The sequence below is a fragment of the Protomyctophum parallelum genome, assembly GCF_964188405.1.
Source record: "Protomyctophum parallelum genome assembly, chromosome: 4".
Classification (NCBI taxonomy): Eukaryota; Metazoa; Chordata; class Actinopteri; order Myctophiformes; family Myctophidae; genus Protomyctophum; species Protomyctophum parallelum.
The window spans coordinates 31,686,263-31,710,033 of record NC_139700.1 but is presented as its reverse complement, the minus strand read 5'-3'; the positions used below and the strand labels follow the sequence as shown (position 1 = coordinate 31,710,033).

Sequence of the window (23,771 nt, the reverse complement as noted above, 5' to 3'; positions counted from 1 at the left end):
AGTTCTCATTAGAGGGCCTTCTTGGCAGGTGTCGACACTGAGGGTGCGGTTGCTAAGACAACCTGGACACAGATGGCCTTTGGTTCGTGCACGTGTGCATGTGTGTGTGTGTGTGTGTGTGTGTGTGTGTGTGTGTGTGTGCCAATAGACTGTGAGAAATTGTGGACGAAGGGAACTGTCACTTTTTTGGCAAATTTAAAACCCGGGCATCATGGAGTTCAAATGACTCTTGCACCCCTAAGTGTGTGTGTGTGTGTGTGTGTGTGTGTGTGTGTGTGTGTGTGTGTGTGTGTGTGTGTGTGTGTGCTGCAGACCCTGCAGGTGCTGGTGCAGGGCGAGGGTCCGGACGTGACGCCGGTCAAGGTGCTGAACTGTGACACCATCTCCCAGGTGAAGGAGAAGATCATAGAGACGGTGCACAGGAACGTGCCCTACTCACTGAGACCCAAGGTGGACAGCGTCGCGCTGGGTGAGTGAGTGCATGGCTGAATGGACCCTCTTCTGGTACACTTTCATGTCAAGAAACCCCAAATTGATATGTATTTGGCTGCGGACCCGCACCAACACATTGTGTGCCCACAACCTTTTTTTTTTACATATTTTTATTTTAAATAAAAGACGTCCGCAGACGTCTTGGGCACCCCATACGGGTAATTCCCAGGGCGTCTGTGGACGTCTTGGGACTTGGGCACACAAGCTGTAAAAATGATTTGTGCCAGGGACGCCCAGAAGAGAAGATTTGTGTTAAGAAAAAATATTTTAAAAATGTCAAACCCTTTCGATATTTTTCATAAAATGTTCACAAATAGCAGATGTACAAGCTCGCACAGAATGACAGAATGAAGTGACATGCTGAGAGCATATGTACTTCTGCTATTTTGTTATAGCAAACATTTTGGGCGGGAACCCCTTTTTGTGTTTTAAACATTATATTGTTATAATTTATCTATTGAAAAATAGCATTATTTTTTTACTCAGGTAAAATGGGTTAAAAATATTGTGACGCTGTATTAACCCATTATGACCTGAGGCCAATTCTACAAATGCCTAAATCCTAAGTTTTCTGAAAAACGAATGGTACAGTACTACCGGTATATGAGTGGTGCTCAAAACATTTTCATGTCAATGGCCCTCACAATGATATGTTTTTGGCTGAGGACCCCCATCTCAAAATGTTGTTTTCCAAGGAACCCCCAGAAATAGATTCAAAGATTTGCACAGATCTTTCAAAAATAGCAGATAGCATGGCACAAAGTGACGTGATGTGAGCTTGTATATCTTGCTATTTTTGAATAGCCAAATTAATCTAAAATGACACAGATGCAAAGGTACAGTTATACAATAATGCTAAAATCTTAGCATAAAAAGCCCTGAGGGGTTGTTTCCACTGTGGTCCTACGGTATATGTATTAAATTCATCAAGAAGTTTAAAGACTTGCCATACTATGCAATAATAGATCATCAATACTAGGAGCAGTAATTTCATTTGGAAAGCTACACGTCTAGTCTAGGTTCAGTTGCAAATTGCAGGCAGGTGTTTTCTTTTGGTGGTTTTGAAGGAAGGTAGGTCATGGCTGGTGGTATAGGGTATTCCACATTTTGGTGGCATACAGTATTAATTCATCCCCATGTTTGCGCCATATCTGGAGCGAATGGTGTTCCTCAAATAGTTTCATGTCAAAACAGCTGTGTCAGAGGCACTAAATCCATAATTTGGAGATTTAGCATTGCGTTCCCCTGTAAAAATTGCTATCTTGTGCCACAGTCTAATCCTAAAACACCTCCGCTACTACATTACGTTACAATAATAAAACCAATCACCGTGCCACATGCCATTGCCTTTACCTGTTTAGATGCCACGCTCGAGATAACGAGATTAATCTACCTTTGTCCAGGTCGCCACGCCCGAGAGAACGAGAATTTATTAATTGGCGTTAATCCATCATTTAAAAAATAGCATTATTTAGACAAAGCTAAAAAAGCGAAAGGGTCCTTTTGGCGGTCCTTTTGGCGAAAACGAGCAGACATATAGATATAATTATGCCTAAAATCATATTTAGAAAAAGTTTCAGATGAAAAAAAAAACAGATGATTTTATATCGAATATTTAAGGGGAACTTTCTCAGCACTTCATGGGCAAAGAAAATCCACCCTCAAAATCGGTCAGATTGACTGCTTAGGCTAGTGTTAACACTTTTAGTTATAGAATATAGATAGAATAGGGTTCAGCTAGGGTTCATGTGTATAAATCTGAAATTGGTTATTTTATCTATAAATTCCAGGAATCTCTGTTGTACCAGTATGTACGATATCTGTCCTTTGCATATCTCCAGATCCGCTCATCCGCTCAACTGTCACACTTGGCCGGGGTATTGCTGACGACGACCCAAGGAACTACAAAGTTGATCGGATGAGCGGTTCTTGTCGAACACGGCCACGCTTCCTCCCAACAGACATGCATTCAGGGGAACAGGCGTTTGTTTGATCAATTTAAAAATGACCTCTCCTTCTCTTCGGAGTGCAAGAGGCATTTAATGATGCCGAGGACATATAGGCGGAGGCGGCAACACAATGCAACGAGTCCTCCTCATCCCTAAACAAAGTTTTGCTCGCTTGCATTAATCACAGAGCTCAGGGAAAATGGCATGAAAGCCTAAAGCTCCTCACAGACCTTCTCCGACAACATCAAAGGCAGTCTATATTCCCACACATGCCGCTTGGATTGCATTTCTTTATGAATTTTAGATAAGTAGACATCGATGCGCTTTCAAGTTGAATCAGAGAGATAACTTCCCAGAATCTGGCTGCTATTTTTGAATGAATAACATGACTGTGTAATGAGCTGTGGTCTGTTGTCGTAGCACGCTATGATCATTTCAGAAAGCGACGTCATTTTGTGGTATTTGGTGGAAGAGGTACTCAGATTTTCTTTTCTTTTTTTACTTAAGTAAAAGTAGAAATACCATTATAGAAAGGTACTGAACTACAAGTAAAAGTCCTGTACTGAAATGTTGCTGAACTGAAAGTATACTGGCATCAAAATATATTCAAACAGCAGTGGAGTGTCTCCATAATGAGAAACTCACAGGTGAATGAAATCATGTTTTTAATGCAGGGCTTGCTGACGTGTAAAGTTAAACACGTATCACGTTTCCTTTGTCGTTTTTGTTTGCCATCTACTTTTAATTATGTCTCTAAAAGTGTGTAAAACATATTTTTCATTTCAGCTCGGCAACACGATAAAAAAATGCTAAAATTATAAAAAACGCAGAGACAGGTGAGAGACACATTTGTGCGGTAGTTTCAGGAGAGTAAAACACAATGACGACAACAAAATGGAAATGACAAGCATAGACACAGTTCACTTAACACTCCATGGGTTACTTGCTAATGATCAAATGCACCTGCTGCGAAAACAAATACAAACATCCCTCCCTTGCAATTCTCAGCTGTATAACTTAAAATCCCTGCTATGCCCCTTATAGTGTCACCGGTGCGATAAATCAGTTAATTGTTACACCAGGGGTCTTCAATGTTTTTCAGCCCAAGGACCCCCCTAGATGAGAGAGAGAGAGATGAAGCAGGAACATGTTGCAGATTATACTTTTCATTTCATAGTGTTGTTTGAGAGCAATCTCAGCTGTGTATGTTGGATTCATATTGTGTATTGTCAGACAACTATTTAAGCCATCAATACATACAGTAAACTCGACCTTTCACTCTGTTATATACAGAGTGGTCTGCTTTTACACCAAACATCTTTGCCGAAAATAGACGGTGGCAGGTGTTGTGAGCTTGTGGATCTCCTATTTTTGGCTAAAGCTGTCCTCAGAATAGGGATGTTGCGTTTCAATAGGGGGTTGCACCACCTCACACTAAGTTCAAACATTAGCCTAGTTATAGCTTAAATGGCTTTTTACTACTAATGCATAAGTCTTGACTTAAAAGGCCTTTAATTAACCCATTTAGGCCTGATGTCGTCCTGACAGTTTTCTGAAAAACCCATGTCTGTCGGTGGTTCTCAAACATATTCATGTCAAGGACCCCCAAAAATATATGATATTGGCCGCCGACGCCCCCAGAAACACAGATTTAAAAATGTTCGCTCTGAAAGAATATATATTCAAAGATTTGCGCCACATTTTCATGATTTCTCAAAAATAGCAGACATACAAGCTCATAGCACGGCACTCGGTGCCGTGCTATGAGCTTGTAAATCTGTTATTTTTCAATAGCTAAAGTATAACATAATCCTTAAAACACCAAAGGTTCCCGTTCTGAATTGGTTAAAAGGCCTTTAATTAAGCTATAACTAGGCTAAGTTTGAACTGTGAGGTGCACATGGTTCCAAGTGGTTTTAATGTAAAGACAAAAGATATCCTATCACATAAAGTGGCCCCTGTAGTAAATCCGGCGGACCCCTTTCGTTAAAGCACTTGAATTGACTTGCTGCTCCTGCCTCTTCACCACAGAGTGGCGACCGGGCTCCACCGGGCAGATCCTGTCAGACCTGGACGTGACATCGCAGAAGGAGGGCCGATGGAGACGCCTCAACACCCTCGCACACTACAACGTGAGATTGAAATGCATCAATACCATTGTATACCATTCCCAGGCGGGCTCAATAACCATTCAGCTATGGACACCCCCGTAGAGTAAAGCACTGGAGCATGTCTCGGATGCTTTATTCCTTTTTTCCAATAACAAACTGACTTGGAGTGGTCTATTGTCCTTGAGGATCTGTGGTAATGACACAACCGCCATTTAATTTCCGTATTGATTCTGGACCAGTTGGAGTCATTCACAAAACGCTCCATCTTACTTTTTTTTTAACCTGTAAAATCCACTTCCTTCTAAAGTTTTTTTCTGCTGTCTCTCCTTTTAGTCTCTCTCCAACTGACTGTTGTTCTTGGAGAGAACAGAGAAGGCCCACTGCCATAGATTGCATCGCTCGTGTCAGAATATAGTGCCTGTCGCCGTGTTCGCGGGGTCAATAAGAAAATGGCCAGTAAATACCAGCTAAAGACCCAACTAGGACCAACAGTCATTAGTATTGATTATGAATTTGTTTCTGAGACATGCAGAGAAAAGGGCTTGACGTCAGAGGCAGTATTGACTATTGATGTGAAAGTAGGCCACAATTGTACAGTATGAACACATGTACAACTGGACATGTACTTGTGCAGGCATGCAACAAAAAATAAAGGGACCCATACAAAATGTGTCCGCGACCCACAAATTGATCCAACCCACTGTTTGGGAAACAGTGGTGTACTGTAAAATATTAAAACAGGGGTAGAAGACCCTCCGCTGCGCGTCGGGTCTGCCTACGCCCAGCCATTGTAAAATACCCGGTAACCTGAGACCTCTCGTGGCTTATTGCTTTAATATACATTAACCACTTAAACTCTATACATTTCGGCCATTTGAAAGTAGATGATTTACAAGCTCACAATGCGTCGCATCGTGATAGCACGAAATGGGACATAATGAGTACTTTCTACTTTTGGTACTTTAAAGAAGTTATTTAAATCGGTGATCACTCACGAGTGCAACGTATCGCCTCACTAACTTTTAGCTAGTCAGGTTTTTAACTGTATTACTTTTGTTTTGTTTGTTTGTTTTTTCAAAGCATCCCTCAATCTCCAAGTGTAGAGTATAGCTGAATTATTATTTTTCCCTCTACTGTGTGCGGGCTGGAAATCTGAATGGGGAAGAAGATGATGAGTTGTGTGCGTGTGCATACAGTACATACAGTATATGACCTCATGTCACATGTCTTTCAGGTGCGGGACAATGCCACACTGGTGCTGTCCAGGGTTCTCCACCCTCCACACAACTACGACCAACACCAGGAAAACCACGAAGAGAGTACGTTACGTTTATGTGTTTTCTTTCTTTTCAAAATCTTTTTATTTTCGTTTTGTAACAGCTGGGTGTCAGGTCACAGATTCATAGATATATCAGAATTTAGTATCAGTGACTGAGGTAAACAAACGTACTATATGAATCACAAAGATCGTGGGAAGACATAATGAAAAGACTAATGTTATTGTGCAAAACATGCCGCTTTAAATAGACAAGAGAGCAAGGTGGGAGAGCAAGGTGAAAAAAAATGTCCAGGAGAGGCTAACATGAACTATATCTGCATATTACACATAATGTAGCATAAGATAGACCAACTAGTACAGCAGTAGATGATGTTAGACATAGGGTGTGACATTACACGTGTGACACGTTTACAGCAGGCGTGAAAGAGAGGGTGAAATTATTTTTGCGCAAGCACCCCAAGAGTGAACTTTTAGAGTGAAGAAAATCAAATAGTTTAATCCTTTGATGGTACACACGCACATACACACGCACGCACACACACACGCACACGCAACGCACACACACTTTAATTGAAGGGGAAAAGCGAGCAAACACGAGATGTAAACTCAGGATTTTCCTTGTCTTCCCCCAGTGCTTTTGTCAACATCCCCAATCTCATTTGACATGCTAATACCTCTTGTTTTATGTATCACGCTTTCACTTTGAGAATCCACTTGTAATAAAATGCAGGTTTACGAATGCAGCCTGTGAAAATAGCCTGTTGTTTTAAACATTTCCTCTTTCATATTCACCGTGTTTAATTTACATTTGTTTTGGGAGCACCTTGCGGTCTTCTTTTATCCTTTTATTGAATATTTTGTGAAGCTAGCTTTGCGAGAGAACTTAAGAATGGAAATATTTATTATTAGGTTAATTAACTATCTAAGCCCTACTTTATACTTGGAAATGATGTTGTGACTTTAATGACCTACCCAAAACAAACAACAAAATCATGAAAGTTTGTGCAAATCAAGAATATATACATTTTAACTCAAATCTTTGCTTCTAGGGGTCCCTGGAACAAATTATTTTGATATAGGGGCCAAATAAATAGCGCAAAAATGCCACCACCAGTGATATAGCAACATGCGTTTCAGTCATAAATCTGTTTAGAACGCATTTGTAGAATGGGCCTCAGGTCTTAGTGGTTAATATGATGTGTTTTGTGTTTATTTGTTTTTAGGGAACGCCTTGTTGGAAGACGATAAGGTGTTTCATCTGGTGCGGCCGGCGGACGAACTGGACGAGATCAAGTCCAAGAGAGGCAGCATGAAGGACAAGTCCATGACCAAAGCCATCACAGAGATTTATCTCACACGACTGCTCTCTGTCAAGGTACAAACGGCAGTTATTAAATCCTTTATTTATCGGTTCTGGCAATTTGGCTCTGCTGGCCTGGGTTGGAAATCGCATGAGCATAATCGTTGCTGTCGGGTAGAAACCTTGTGTGGTCATATTTTCAACTTTTTGTATGTGTGTGTGTGTGTGTGTGTGTGTGTGTGTGTGTGTGTGTGTGTGTGTGTGTGTGTGTGTGTGTTTGTTTGTTTTTTCATAAATTAATGCAAGTGTCGAGCAAAAGCAGTGAAAATAGCTGATCTTAAAAATTGTTTTATTTTTAAAATAATAATAAAAAGGGGAACCGTTTTGGAGATGCAAGGTTTCTACCCGTCAGCAACAGAATTATTGCTCCTATAGATTTGGATTGCGTGCCAGGTGCAGGAATGCCACAAGGGCAGACGTTTGAGCTCAATTTATACCCCAATGCACTTGCCAAAAAAAGAGCTGATCTTTACAGCGGGTAATGCCGCCTTGCGATGGGGGTATAAATTAGACAGTATATTTGTGCTGGAATTAGGAGCAGCTTCCATCGTGTTACTCCCTAGGCTGTAGAATAGACCTTCATCTCTGCCCTGTCCGTCTCGTCTGTCTGGCTGAGTGTGTGTGTGTGTGTGTGTGTGTGTGTGTGTGTGTGTGTGTGTGTGTGTGTGTGTGTGTGTGTGTGTGTGTGTGTGTGTGTGTGTGTGTGTGTGTGTGTGTGTGTGTGTGTGTGTGTGTGTGTGTGTGTGTGTGTGTGTGTGTGTGTGTGTGTGTGTGTGTGTGTGTGTGTGTGTGTGTGTGCGTGCGTGCGTGCGTGCGTGCGTGCATGCGTGAGCGTGTGTGTCTGTGATTTGCTTGTATTTTATGACATTAATTGTGAGGGCCAAATATCCCCACAAGTATTGTAGAATTTGAGAAACACAATCGGTCTCCTAAAATGCTGATGTCCTCACAAGTGTAGTAACACAAACGTGTGTGTGTGTGTGCACATGTGTGTGTGGCCCCTCCAGGGAACACTGCAGCAGTTTGTGGATGACTTCTTTCGCAGCGTGCTGTGCTCCGGGGCGGTCGTACCGCCCGCTGTCAAATACTTCTTTGACTTTCTGGATGAGCAGGCGCTGAAACACGACAATGTGGACGAGGAGTGTATCCACATCTGGAAGACAAACAGGTATAATGTCGACATACTGTAGGCGCACGCACGCACACACACGACACGACACCACTCAGGGACTAGGGTAAAAAGCATTGCCGCAGCTGTACACGTGTACAGTACCTCTTCTGCTTGTTAACGTCTGTCTGTATTTGTCCGCACACACACTCTCCTTCCCCCTCTAGCAGTCTATCTCACAGACACACACGCACGCACGCACGCACACTCACGCACACGCACACGCACACACACGCAAACAAGCACAGCTGTCGCGGTTTGACAGTCACAGACCCCACACACATAATGTACATGCATCCCACTCACAGAGACAACTCTCCGAAGATGTGAACTTACTTATCGGAGGAAATGGCTGAATACAAATGCGCAATTTCAGCTCGCTTAGTTTGCATTCACAATGCTGTGCTCCCGTGTGACATTTTAAGTGCATAAATTAGTGTCATGTTGGCTCAGGCTCATGCATACAAGACAGGGCATCATATGTATACGTCAGTGATTGACATGAGCCTGGCACAGAGACAATGCACAGCAACAAGGAAGGACAGGAGTTGAGCAATTTAATTACTTACTTTTTACGCCTTCTAACAATCTGGCTCCTTCTGTTTATCAAACATGCCGGAGGGGCCATGTATTAAATATGAATATGTCGTAATATACAGCCATAACGACAAACACACTAATTATAGTGATTATGTCCCTTGGTAATTTCACTGTATGATTGTAAGGAAGTTTATTTTTCTGTGCATCTTATTGTTTTGGTTCCACTGCAACTGCAGGGGGAGATGGATGGAAGCAAATGAATGAACGGCGGCAGAATCGCATCAGCGTTCGCTCTGATCAAGGACAGGAACATTCCAGAATGCGTTTGTGGGGGGGGGGCTCTTTGAAATTCAAGGATGCGGTATTGGCAGGAATTGCATGGAGCCGGCGGCCCGGCGCGTTTGTGTGTTCTGAATGGAAATTAGCATGCGTAGCCTACTGAAGCATTCATTTTGTAGTCCCGACTCTTTATGTTGTCAGAGAGTGGAGTATTTGGAAGGTGAGCGCTTTTGCTGTTTAGTTTGGCATGTCCAATCACGATTCATTAGGCGGGACATAACATGGAATTAGGGACTGGGAACCGTTTATCGTAGCCTTTTGTATACAGTCAGCCAGGAACCATCTGATGGGGAGCAGGATAAGTGTTCACTTTATTGCAAAATGATAATGCACTGTTGTAACTCTTAATACCTGTTTGGGGAATTGCTCTAAATTGGCCGACGGCAGCTTTCTTTCTGCATCTTCGGCGCTATCTTGTAGTGCACTCGGTTGTACACAGTAACTCTGTGTTGAGGACGGTCCATTTGCGTTTGTACACTCACCTCGAGTTACAAATGGGTGCATTTTAACACTAAGGATTTGACTATGTACTACTGTAGGTGTCCACCTCATTCAGTCCCCTACCACTACCAGCTCCTTGGTGATTCTGATGTTGAGCTGAAGGTGATTGTTGTCACACCAACCGATTAACCTCTCGATCCTCCTCACTGTCATCCTCACAGTCATCCACGGTGGTTGAAAGTATATTTTTGGAGTATTTCCATTTTTGTATACTTTTACTTCTACTCCACTACATATCAGAGTCAAATACTGCACTTTTTACTCCAGTACAATTATTAGAAAACTTGAGTTACTAGTTACTTTATCGAGGGCCTGAAAAAAGGGCAAAAATTGCTCACAACGCGTCGTGCTGCAACGCGTTGAGAGCTTGTAGATCAGCTATTTCCAGGGCGCAGCCCAGCACTCTTTAGCTATATAGTGGAGATGCGGTGGATTTCCAAACAAATTTCTTAACGCAAAATGCTGCATTCAAGTTCAGGAGCCTTCGGGGGGAAAAAGCAATTCTCCTGAATGCTGCCTTCCGGCATGGCATGGAAAGGAGTGGCATCATGTGCATTTCTTTCACCATAGTAAATGCTGCATTCGTGGTCCGGAAAGGGCAGTTGTTTTACAGACGGGTAAAAGGGCAGGGGCTGAAGCCCCCTAAGTTTGATGTCAATGTGTGCATGTCCCTGGTAGACTACTGTGGCTTGCTGGTGCACTGGTCCATAATCCAGGCCACCAGTCTGACATACTGAGGCTTGCTGGTGCACTGGTCACCAGCTAGGCCACCAGGCCGTGGCGATCCACCTTCAGCCGATGTGGCTGGACTGTGATGAAGGCGCTGGAGAAGTATTCTTACAGTATGTGTCGCTCACCTGTTTTTGACTGAACGAATGTGACCCAGTTATATTCAGCGAGTATAAATTAGGCTTAAGGGTTTTCACACATTTAATTGCCTACTGCGCTTATGCCGCCACGTTATATAACTGTGACAGGATCAGGGATGGTGTCATTTCCCCATCTGGTGTTTACCATAATAGCTGAAGTAATGATTAATACAGTTATTAATAACATATTTTCTCAACCTTTTCTGGATCAGGGCCCACTGTAAAATGCAAACGCTGCAGCCATGTTAAGTGGTCAGATGGGTGGTCCATGTGCATTTTCAGAGAATAATTTATTTTAATAGTCAATTGATCGTGTTTTGGCTTGGATCAGTGGAACTACAGTACATAGCATACTTCAAATTCCTATTTATCACAATGAAGTAGTAGGGCCTATATGTGGTTGTGCCTTAACCGCTAGGCCACTGGCGCCCCATACATCCAAATGAATGCACACATAAACACCACAAAGATACATATGCATATAATGTAGGCCTACATATAGAAACATATGGGCCGTCATTTATCAATGGAGTGTAAATTCTGCCTCAACTTTGAGCGTGGGGTTTGCCGTACATTCACGTCGGCACAGCATTTATTAAGTGATCGCAAACAACAGCTGATCTTTGCATAATTTGTGACGGCTGAAATCAGTCTGGCATGCCCTATAAAATCAAGCCTCGCCCTCGCTTTTGTGACATGAACAACTGCAATACGACCAAACAACGTATGGAAACCATACAGTAGTTACATGATGGAAAGCCAATAAAAAAGTTTCCCCCTGACTCTCTCGCCTCGCTTGCCTGTCATGTCCACGCACGCACGCACCCACGCATGCATGCACGCACCTATGCATTTGGGCAAACTGGAAAGAAACTATTCCGTGAGGCTACAACCTTTGTCAAGTACTGTATAGGCTACATTAATCACATTCAGTATCACAGTTACATCATCATGAATAGAATAGGTTTGTAGGATATAATTTAACCCATTCTTAAGTCCACTGCATGTTAAAGCGAACCCCCCCCCCCCCCCCCCCCCACACACACACACACACACACCCCGCGAGTCGGACTGCTGTGAGTAATAATAATAATAAAATGAAGAAATAAGTGGAATGTCCTCACACGATATAATTCTGCTCCCCGTCTTTTTTATTTCAACCTATAAATACAACAACGTTTGGCCCCTCCGGGCTTTCTCAAGCCCGGAGAGAGAAAGCCCGGAGGGGCCAAACGTTGTTGTATTTATAGGTTGAAATAAAAAAGACAGGGAGCAGAATTTTCCTGCTTCAATCAATGTTGACGCCACGTTAATGACAGATGACAAGGCAGGCAGAAACTCATAATCAACGTTTGTGGCGTGATCACTGATTGATGCATTAATGGCATCATGCATAAACATACTGGATGAGTGAGGATGAAGAAGGCTGGTGTTCCACAGTGTGAAGATATCACCTGTGTGATATCACCAGGTTTGGAGCGTGTCGTTTCTATCCTTAACACAGACCGTTGCACCATGCGTACTAGCCTATATAATTTCAGACCTCACTGTCCATGACATGACAAGACAAGACATCAGCCTACTGTAGGTCTGATGATCTGGACCTGCAATTTATCTGAATGACTGTTAAAGCACTTATTTAATTAGGTGAACGATTAAGCACCTAACTTAGCCTATAATATCGTTGCAAATAGGCAGGCTATATACTGTATGCATGTCTTTGTCACTTGGAAATAAAATAGGCGAGCGTGTCCATTCATGTAAGAATCACAGTGATTATTAATAGGCGTGTCATCTCCCGCTGCTGTCCGCGGTCAAAATCATCTCACACATATGTTTTTACAGAGCTAGTAAAGCACTGTTTGATTAAGCATCTAATTTAACATGTTATATTGTTTTTAATTGCGCGGTTTTAATTGCTTGTACAGTTGGAAATATCCCACCAATTTCATATTACATATCGTCGATGTATGCCTCTTACAAAATATATGTATATATTTCACACTTTATTTGATATGATATGATATGATATGAACTTTATTTGTATAGCGCTTTTCAAAACATAGTTCCAAAGTGCTGCACAGAACAAGATTAAAAACAACAAGAAACACACAGTAACAAAATTATAATGGCACACAAAACAATAGCAAGCATGTATGTACAATTGGCTAATTAAGTTAGCCTGGTTAATAAACCAGACTAATATCGCACGGACCGCGGGATATTAGTCTGGGGAGGCTCAGCTTGGATTTCATTTCCAGGGGGGGGCGGGTTGAAACATTTTCTCTTTGACGCAATTGGTCAGAGCTACTGTCAGTCAAAGGTCTCAAGCATTGAAAGTCACTGTACCAAAGCCCGCCCATATTGCATACCGTGTCCCGATTGGCCGCCCCATTTCTCTGGTGTAGGAAATGGGCATACAATTGAGCCTCTTCAGACCGTAATCCGCCGGCAGGCAATTTATTTTTGCCAACGGCTGATTCGGTCTGGTTTATTAACCAGGCTATAATTAAGTAGTTAAAAAACACTCTGTATACTGTAAAGGTGGGTTTTCAGACGAGACTTAAATAGGGGGACGGATGGGGCTACCCTAACGTGCACTGGCAGTGTGTTCCACAGTCTGGGTGCCCGAGCGGAAAAAGCCTGGTCACCCCGGTTAACTAGGTTTGTACGAGGGACAGCCATACATAACTTTAGATGCCTGTCAGCAGTTCAGACAATGCTCCTCCGCTTGTCTACGACAGAAAAACAGGTGCAGACAAAGTCAACGACAGCTCCCGGCCTGGCGTGAATTTTGGCCTGGCGTACGTCCAAGTTCAAAGTCACGCTGGAATGATGAATGCCGAAAATTGCGGTGATAAATTAGGGCCATGGATTCTCACACCATTACGTGATGCTATAATCAATAATATCTTCTTTTGCCAATTATTCGGTCGGCTAATCCAGCTCACAGGTTGAGAATGGCGCGTAATAATAACATTTTGTCTTTGACATTCCTGCTTTTAGCCTGCCTTTGAGGTTCTGGGTGAACATCCTGAAGAATCCCCACTTCATCTTCGACGTGCACGTGACCGAGGTGGTGGATGCATCACTCTCCGTCATCGCCCAGACATTCATGGACGCCTGCACCAAGAGCGAGCACAAGCTCAGCCGGGTGAGTGGAAGGGGTGGGGATGCAGGGGGGGGGGGGGGGGGGGGGGGGGGTACTGTACTGCTTATGGGGTGGGAATTTAGGGGGGGACAGGGGGTACTGTACTGCTTATGGGGTGGGAATTTAGGGGGGGGGGGGGGGGGGGGGTACTGTACTGCTTATGGGGTGGGAATTTAGGGGGGGACAGGGGGTACTGTACTGCTTATGGGGTGGGGATTTGGGGGGACGGGGGGGACGGGTACTGTACTGCTTATGGGGTGGAGATTTAGGGGGGGGGGGGGCAGGGGGTACTGTACTGCTTATGGGGTAGGGATTTAGGGGGACAGGAGGGGGTACTTGTACTGCTTATGGGGTGGGGATTTAGGGGGGGACAGGGGGTACTGTACTGCTTATGGGGTAGGGATTTAGGGGGACAGGGGGTACTGTACTGCTTATGGGGTGGAGATTTAGGGGGGGGGGGGGCAGGGGGTACTGTACTGCTTATGGGGTAGGGATTTAGGGGGACAGGGGGTACTGTACTGCTTATGGGGTAGGGATTTAGGGGGACAGGGGGTACTGTACTGCTTATGGGGTGGGAATTTAGGGGGACAGGGGGTACTGTACTGCTTATGGGGTGGGGATTTAGGGGGACAGGGGGTACTGTACTGCTTATGGGGTGGAGATTTAGGGGGGGGCAGGGGGTACTGTACTGCTTATGGGGTAGGGGGTTTAGGGGGACAGGGGGTACTGTACTGCTTATGGGGTGGGAATTTAGGGGGGGGGGGGGGGGGTACTGTACTGCTTATGGGGTGGGGATTTGGGGGGACGGGGGGGACGGGTACTGTACTGCTTATGGGGTGGAGATTTAGGGGGGGGGGGGGTACTGTACTGCTTATGGGGTGGGAATTTAGGGGGGGACAGGGGGTACTGTACTGCTTATGGGGTGGGAATTTAGGGGGGGGGGGGGTACTGTACTGCTTATGGGGTGGGAATTTAGGGGGGGACAGGGGGTACTGTACTGCTTATGGGGTGGAGATTTAGGGGGGGGGGGCAGGGGGTACTGTACTGCTTATGGGGTGGGAATTTAGGGGGACAGGGGGTACTGTACTGCTTATGGGGTGGGGATTTAGGGGGACAGGGGGTACTGTACTGCTTATGGGGTGGGGATTTAGGGGGACAGGGGGTACTGTACTGCTTATGGGGTGGAGATTTAGGGGGGGGCAGGGGGTACTGTACTGCTTATGGGGTAGGGATTTAGGGGGGACAGGGGGTACTGTACTGCTTATGGTGTGGGAATTTAGGGGGACAGGGGGTACTGTACTGCTTATGGGGTGGGGATTTAGGGGGACAGGGGGTACTGTACTGCTTATGGGGTGGAGATTTAGGGGGGGGCAGGGGGTACTGTACTGCTTATGGGGTAGGGATTTAGGGGGACAGGGGGTACTGTACTGCTTATGGGGTGGGGATTTAGGGGGACAGGGGGTACTGTACTGCTTATGGGGTAGGGATTTAGGGGGGGACAGGGGGTACTGTACTGCTTATGGGGTGGGAATTTAGGGGGGGACAGGGGGTACTGTACTGCTTATGGGGTGGGAATTTAGGGGGGGGGGGGGTACTGTACTGCTTATGGGGTGGGAATTTAGGGGGGGACAGGGGGTACTGTACTGCTTATGGGGTGGGGATTTGGGGGGACGGGGGGGACGGGTACTGTACTGCTTATGGGGTGGAGATTTAGGGGGGGGGGGGTACTGTACTGCTTATGGGGTGGGAATTTAGGGGGGGGGGGGGGGGTACTGTACTGCTTATGTGGTGGGGATTTAGGGGGACAGGGGGTACTGTACTGCTTATGGGGTGGAGATTTAGGGGGGGGCAGGGGGTACTGTACTGCTTATGGGGTGGGAATTTAGGGGGACAGGGGGTACTGTACTGCTTATGGGGTGGGGATTTAGGGGGGGACAGGGGGTACTGTACTGCTTATGGGGTGGGGATTTAGGGGGACAGGGGGTACTGTACTGCTTATGTGGTGGGGATTTAGGGGGACAGGGGGTACTGTACTGCTTATGGGGTGGAGATTTAGGGGGGGACAGGGGGTACTGTACTGCTTATGGGGTGGGGATTTAGGGGGGGACAGGGGGTACTGTACTGCTTATGTGGTGGGGATTTAGGGGGACAGGGGGTACTGTACTGCTTATGGGGTGGAGATTTAGGGGGGGACAGGGGGTACTGTACTGCTTATGGGGTGGGGATTTAGGGGGGGACAGGGGGTACTGTACTGCTTATGGGGTGGGAATTTAGGGGGACAGGGGGTACTGTACTGCTTATGGGGTGGGGATTTAGGGGGGGGCAGGGGGTACTGTACTGCTTATGGGGTGGGGATTTAGGGGGACAGGGGGTACTGTACTGCTTATGGGGTGGGAATTTAGGGGGGGGCAGGGGGTACTGTACTGCTTATGGGGTGGGGATTTAGGGGGGGACAGGGGGTACTGTACTGCTTATGGGGTGGGGATTTAGGGGGGGCAGGGGGTACTGTACTGCTTGGGGTGGGGATTTAGGGGGGGACAGGGGGTACTGTACTGCTTATGGGGTGGGGATTTAGGGGGGGACAGGGGGTACTGTACTGTTTATGGGGTGGGAATTTAGGGGGGGGCAGGGGGTACTGTACTGTACTGTTTATGGGGTGGGGATTTAGGGGGACAGGAGGGGGTACTGTACTGCTTATGGGGTGGGGATTTAGGGGGGGACAGGGGGTACTGTACTGCTTATGGGGTGGGAATTTAGGGGGGGACAGGGGGTACTGTACTGCTTATGGGGTGGGAATTTAGGGGGGGGGGGGGGGGGGGGGTACTGTACTGCTTATGGGGTGGGAATTTAGGGGGGGACAGGGGGTACTGTACTGCTTATGGGGTGGGGATTTGGGGGGACGGGGGGGACGGGTACTGTACTGCTTATGGGGTGGAGATTTAGGGGGGGGGGGGGCAGGGGGTACTGTACTGCTTATGGGGTAGGGATTTAGGGGGACAGGAGGGGGTACTGTACTGCTTATGGGGTGGGGATTTAGGGGGGGACAGGGGGTACTGTACTGCTTATGGGGTAGGGATTTAGGGGGACAGGGGGTACTGTACTGCTTATGGGGTGGAGATTTAGGGGGGGGGGGGGCAGGGGGTACTGTACTGCTTATGGGGTAGGGATTTAGGGGGACAGGGGGTACTGTACTGCTTATGGGGTAGGGATTTAGGGGGACAGGGGGTACTGTACTGCTTATGGGGTGGGAATTTAGGGGGACAGGGGGTACTGTACTGCTTATGGGGTGGGGATTTAGGGGGACAGGGGGTACTGTACTGCTTATGGGGTGGAGATTTAGGGGGGGGCAGGGGGTACTGTACTGCTTATGGGGTAGGGGTTTAGGGGGACAGGGGGTACTGTACTGCTTATGGGGTGGGAATTTAGGGGGGGGGGGGGGGGTACTGTACTGCTTATGGGGTGGGGATTTGGGGGGACGGGGGGGACGGGTACTGTACTGCTTATGGGGTGGAGATTTAGGGGGGGGGGGGGGTACTGTACTGCTTATGGGGTGGGAATTTAGGGGGGGACAGGGGGTACTGTACTGCTTATGGGGTGGGAATTTAGGGGGGGGGGGGTACTGTACTGCTTATGGGGTGGGAATTTAGGGGGGGACAGGGGGTACTGTACTGCTTATGGGGTGGAGATTTAGGGGGGGGGGGGCAGGGGGTACTGTACTGCTTATGGGGTGGGAATTTAGGGGGACAGGGGGTACTGTACTGCTTATGGGGTGGGGATTTAGGGGGACAGGGGGTACTGTACTGCTTATGGGGTGGGGATTTAGGGGGACAGGGGGTACTGTACTGCTTATGGGGTGGAGATTTAGGGGGGGGCAGGGGGTACTGTACTGCTTATGGGGTAGGGATTTAGGGGGACAGGGGGTACTGTACTGCTTATGGGGTGGGAATTTAGGGGGACAGGGGGTACTGTACTGCTTATGGGGTGGGGATTTAGGGGGACAGGGGGTACTGTACTGCTTATGGGGTGGAGATTTAGGGGGGGGCAGGGGGTACTGTACTGCTTATGGGGTAGGGATTTAGGGGGACAGGGGGTACTGTACTGCTTATGGGGTGGGGATTTAGGGGGACAGGGGGTACTGTACTGCTTATGGGGTAGGGATTTAGGGGGGGACAGGGGGTACTGTACTGCTTATGGGGTGGGAATTTAGGGGGGGACAGGGGGTACTGTACTGCTTATGGGGTGGGAATTTAGGGGGGGGGGGGGTACTGTACTGCTTATGGGGTGGGAATTTAGGGGGGGACAGGGGGTACTGTACTGCTTATGGGGTGGGGATTTGGGGGGACGGGGGGGACGGGTACTGTACTGCTTATGGGGTGGAGATTTAGGGGGGGGGGGGTACTGTACTGCTTATGGGGTGGGAATTTAGGGGGGGGGGGGGGGGGTACTGTACTGCTTATGTGGTGGGGATTTAGGGGGACAGGGGGTACTGTACTGCTTATGGGGTGGAGATTTAGGGGGGGGCAGGGGGTACTGTACTGCTTATGGGGTGGGAATTTAGGGGGACAGGGGGTACTGTACTGCTTATGGGGTGGGGATTTAGGGGGGGACAGGGGGTACTGTACTGCTTATGGGGTGGGGATTTAGGGGGACAGGGGGTACTGTACTGCTTATGTGGTGGGGATTTAGGGGGACAGGGGGTACTGTACTGCTTATGGGGTGGAGATTTAGGGGGGGACAGGGGGTACTGTACTGCTTATGGGGTGGGGATTTAGGGGGGGACAGGGGGTACTGTACTGCTTATGTGGTGGGGATTTAGGGGGACAGGGGGTACTGTACTGCTTATGGGGTGGAGATTTAGGGGGGGACAGGGGGTACTGTACTGCTTATGGGGTGGGGATTTAGGGGGGGACAGGGGGTACTGTACTGCTTATGGGGTGGGAATTTAGGGGGACAGGGGGTACTGTACTGCTTATGGGGTGGGGATTTAGGGGGGGGCAGGGGGTACTGTACTGCTTATGGGGTGGGGATTTAGGGGGACAGGGGGTACTGTACTGCTTATGGGGTGGGAATTTAGGGGGGGGCAGGGGGTACTGTACTGCTTATGGGGTGGGGATTTAGGGGGGGACAGGGGGTACTGTACTGCTTATGGGGTGGGGATTTAGGGGGGGCAGGGGGTACTGTACTGCTTGGGGTGGGGATTTAGGGGGGGACAGGGGGTACTGTACTGCTTATGGGGTGGGGATTTAGGGGGGGACAGGGGGTACTGTACTGTTTATGGGGTGGGAATTTAGGGGGGGGCAGGGGGTACTGTACTGTACTGTTTATGGGGTGGGGATTTAGGGGGACAGGAGGGGGTACTGTACTGCTTATGGGGTGGGGATTTAGGGGGGGACAGGGGGTACTGTACTGTTTATGGGGTGGGGATTTAGGGGAGACAGGGGGTACTGTACTGCTTATGGGGTGGGGATTTAGGGGGACAGGGGGTACTGTACTGCTTATGGGGTGGGGATTTAGGGGGGGACAGGGGGTACTGTACTGCTTATGGGGTGGGGATTTAGGGGGACAGGGGGTACTGTACTGCTTATGGGGTGGGGATTTAGGGGGGGACAGGGGGTACTGTACTGCTTATGGGGTGGAGATTTAGGGGGACAGGGGGTACTGTACTGCTTGAGTAGGAGGATATCATCGCTGGGGGCTGAAACCTTGTGTGTCCAACAACGTTATTTTCAAAAGAAATGGAAAAGAAAAACCTGGGTTCCAAAGAATGGATCCAATGTAGTTATTCCATTCATACACTCAGAGATACAGTATAATTTCACGGTCCATTTGATTCCTATCATTAATTTAGCTAGGGACCTCCTGGAACCCCCTCAAGGACCCCACTTTGAGAACCAAGGCTATAACTCACGCAAACGGAGAACATGCCATTCAATCACAAGATCTTGTTAATAAATCCTACAAGACAGTCTTTGGGCATGTCATTATAGGCGGAAATGCACAAAATAGCCAAAGTAGCACATCTACAGTACAACTTCACAACATGCTGCATTTTCGCAACTTTTGCGCTACACACCACATATAAAGTAGGGCTTTTTTAAGCATAAAAGGATGAAAAATGGAGATACAGTTTCTGCCCGACAGCGACGATATGTGTCTGCAAAAATGGAAATTAAGCAGCTGCCGGAATTGAACCAAGTGGATTAAGTCGGAGCGGAGGAGATTAAAGGTCACTGTGACCGAGGGAGGGTCACTGTTTTCATTAACATGGTCTCTGCACCCTGTGTCCTGCAGGATTCTCCAAGTAATAAACTACTCTATGCAAAGGAGATCTCGACCTACAAGAAGATGGTAGATGAGTAAGTCCAGTCGGCACTTTGCCAAACGCACTTCCAATCTATTTTTCCCCCCAGCTTAAAATGCTGATGGATTGAGAAAGGTTTGTCATTATCAATTGCATCGTGATAATCATCTAATCTCTGTCCCCCATTTTCTGTGTGTGCGTGTGTGTGTGCGCGTGCTCATGCGTGCAGCTACTACAAGGGCATCAGGCAGATGGTATCAGTCAGTGACCAGGACATGAACACTCATCTGGCTGAGGTGTCACGGGTAAGAAGCACATCTTCCTCCTCTTTGTCTTTGTTTGGTATCTTCCCTTGTCTCAGGTGACATTCACACCAGAAAGCTTTGCTGCAATTAAAACGAATCCTGCTGCGCATTGTCAGAAAGTGCACTTCGTTTGGCAGGACGAGTACGAGTACATTAATCAATTGCTTAAGGAAACACATAAAAACACTGCAGTGTATTATAGCCTACAGAATATTCTGTCTGTCTGTCTGTGCGTGCCGTAAACATGGAGTGCTGTCACTGTGTGGGGACTGGGCGCTGCTGTCTGTTATATCAGTGCGGTCAGCGCTGTGCCTCCATGCCCAAAAGAACAGTGCGTGGCTGCGTGGGGGGGTCCAGTCCCAGACGGCACGACACATGACCGTTATGAGTATAATTTTATTACCATAGATTTCACTGTGTAGGCTAGTTTATGAATGGAACACATTGATAAAGGTCCCCCCTGCAGCGTTTCAATTTGCTGGGGATGACAGTGTGAAGGCAAACCGCAGCTAATTAAATATGCAAGAATCTCCGCCCATTCGCATCGAGTATTAGGTGAGAATGTGGCACTCGGTGATGAGATTATGATGAGATATGAGATTTATTGACATACAAATATACAGTACGATGCAAAAACTTTATTTGTATTTGCTCTTTGAGAGTGGTTTTGAAGGAGAGTAGGGATTCACATTCATTGGGTAGGGAGTTCCACATTTCTTTGTGGCGTAGGAGCAATATTAATTTAACCCCTTGTTTGAGCCAAATCTGGGTTGAATGTGATTTGTGGAGCTTCCTCTGCTGGCTGGTGTTTGACAGGTACATGGTGTCTTTGTGGTGTCGCATATCTTGTAGAACAGGCCTAGCAGTGATTCTCAACCCGTTTAATTCCAAGGATCCGCCAGTTTGACATGCATTAGTCTACACACCCCCATTTAATGGCATTTCTATGCATTTCTATTTCTAATTTATATTGTAAAATCAATGTTAATTTAACTCTTGAGAGTGTACAAATGGTTCCATTTGTAACTCAGAGAGTTACAGACCCATAAGGGTCCATTTGGTTCCAAACTATCATTTAGCTGGGGACCCCTGGAACTCCATCAAGGACCCCTGGGGGTCCCGGACACCACTTCCAGCCATGCCCTAAGTGGCCAGTGGTTCACTGTGGTGCGTGCACCCCTTGTGGTGCGCGAGAACCTTCTAGGGGGTGCACGACATGAAAAGGCTAATGGTGGTGCTATGGTTTTATTTTAAATATATTAACATATGGCAATATATGGCAAGTATATGCAGAATATAGCCTATGCTGCATATATAATCCATATTCAGGTTCATATATGTGCATATATGTGGATAAATAGGAAATGTATGTCCCTACTCCCTATATAGATTATGCAATTTATATTTCCATGGGGGGGTGCATCAGCTAGGGCAGGAGGTAACAGGGGGTGCATGGCCAATAGGTTTGGGAACCGCTGCCCTAAGCCATCCCAAACCTATCAAAATGTAACCTGTAGGAGTAAGGCCAAGCAGCAACCTGGCCACTTTGTTTGTCTGTTCTGTTCACCTCCACCACCTGTTCTCTTCCCTACAGATAGGATTGCAGAAAACCAATTGCTTTTAGCTTATCAATCAATATAGAGTGATTTATGGTGTCAAAAGCCTTTTGGAGGTTCAGCATGACCATGCCGCAGTATTTGCCTGCGTCCACCTCGTGCTTGATATGGTCGTTCAAATAGAGAAGGCATGTATCAAAGGAATGGGATGTTCTGAAGCCATGTGTGTGTGTGTGTGTGTGTGTGTGTGTGTGTGTGTGTGTGTGTGTGTGTGTGTGTGTGTGTGTGTGTGTTCTCCAGACTCACACAGACAAACTCAACACACAAGTGGCTCTCTACCAGCTCTACCAGTATGCCAGCAAATACTACGATGGGGTAGGTGTCCATTCTGAATTGAATTGAACTAACATAACAAGCTAAAAAAAACAAAAAAAACATCAATCTGAATAAACACACTTTGAAATGGAAGAACTCAGTGGTTCTGGTTTAATTTAAAGCAGTCGGTGCATTATTAGGCCACAAACTTCATAACTCTTATATCACAGGTCCATTACAGACCTGTAAGGGTCCATTTGTTCATATTAACTATCATTAATTTAGTTGGGGACTCTGTGGAACCCCCCCAGGGACCTCTGGGGGGGTGGACCCCACTTTGTGAACCACTGCTGTGTCTCACCCAGACGGAGAAGATTCCATTCAACCACATTAATCCTGGCATCCATATTTTGGGAATGTCATTACAAAACTATGTCAAAAAACGATTAAAAGATGTTCAAAAATAGCAAAGCTCTCTGCGAGCTTGTATTGGCTATATTTGCTATTTCTTTTATATGGGCTGCCTTATGTGGTTAAACGCACCACTGCCCACCATATCATTCTTTTTTTTTCTCTCTCGCTCTCTCTCCGCTCTTTTGATGGGGAGTCTGAAAAGTGAATTTTAATTGAAACTTCTTGTGGTACGTGAATTGGAAAATTGCTCTGGGAATTGATTTTGTATGGGCTTCTCGTATGCATTGCCACTTCGGGTTGTGCAAAGGGGGATAAACAAAGCCTAATGAACAAGTTAGATAAACAAATAGGCCTGTCACTCTCCTCCCGAGTGGCGCACGCACACTGGCGGGACCGTCAACGTCGAAGTGTTGCCATTCTTGCCTCCCTTTCTCACTATCATTCTCCTCATCCATCACCCATCTCTCTGCCCATTCCCCCTGTCTTCCATGTCTTCCCTATGTCATGTCCGTTCCTCCGCTGTCACCCTTCCTCCTCCCCATCCACCCCACCCAGATCATCGCGTCCCTGGAAGAAGACCCGGCTGCCCAGAGCAAACAGCTGACCCTCCGGCTGCAGCAGATAGCGGCCGCCCTGGAGAACAAAGTGACTGATCTCTAACCCGTACTGGAAGAGAGGCGGGGGTTGGGGTTGGGGTGGGGTCGGCTGGGGGGGGGTGAGCGGTACGAAGCTGCCAGTGCGATTGTGTGTGTGCGTCCCACCACCCCAGGGGCTTATTTCTTCCGTCAGAGAAGGAAAACAAGGGAATAAGGAAAAGGAGAGAAGAGAAAAGGGACCACTCATCACGAAATAGGGCTTATCGTCTATTGTTACGAACGTACAGCCCTGGGACGACTTTAGCAGTGCACAGAGTAGATTAGCTGGGACTAATGGCATAACAGGTAGGGGTCACACTGTCGCAGGTACGTACGCCTTAAAAAGCTTGCTTGCCAAACTTTCGAGGTCCACACGCTCACTCAACACTTCACCGAAATAATTCTCCTGGAATGCCGTGCGAGAATGAAAAAAGTAAAGACTTCTCAGAGAATTAAGCCCCTGGACGTGGGAGCGCGCTGGCTTTG

General features: G+C 47.0%; 1 protein-coding gene across 1 annotated transcript in view; it reads left to right on the top strand.

Moving 5' to 3' along the window:
- Positions 1 to 23,332, top strand: part of plxnb2b (plexin b2b) — a 235,545-nt gene extending 212,213 nt beyond the window's left edge. Inside the window, exons 29-38 of the mRNA XM_083763407.1 lie at positions 313 to 469; positions 4,473 to 4,573; positions 5,787 to 5,871; positions 7,055 to 7,206; positions 8,199 to 8,359; positions 13,615 to 13,762; positions 20,051 to 20,115; positions 20,290 to 20,365; positions 22,222 to 22,296; positions 23,206 to 23,332. Of these exons, the coding sequence (XP_083619533.1) occupies positions 313 to 469; positions 4,473 to 4,573; positions 5,787 to 5,871; positions 7,055 to 7,206; positions 8,199 to 8,359; positions 13,615 to 13,762; positions 20,051 to 20,115; positions 20,290 to 20,365; positions 22,222 to 22,296; positions 23,206 to 23,310 (1,125 nt within the window). The 3' untranslated portion in view covers positions 23,311 to 23,332. The remainder of the gene's footprint in view (positions 1 to 312; positions 470 to 4,472; positions 4,574 to 5,786; positions 5,872 to 7,054; positions 7,207 to 8,198; positions 8,360 to 13,614; positions 13,763 to 20,050; positions 20,116 to 20,289; positions 20,366 to 22,221; positions 22,297 to 23,205) is intronic.
- Positions 23,333 to 23,771: the final 439 nt, after the last annotated feature.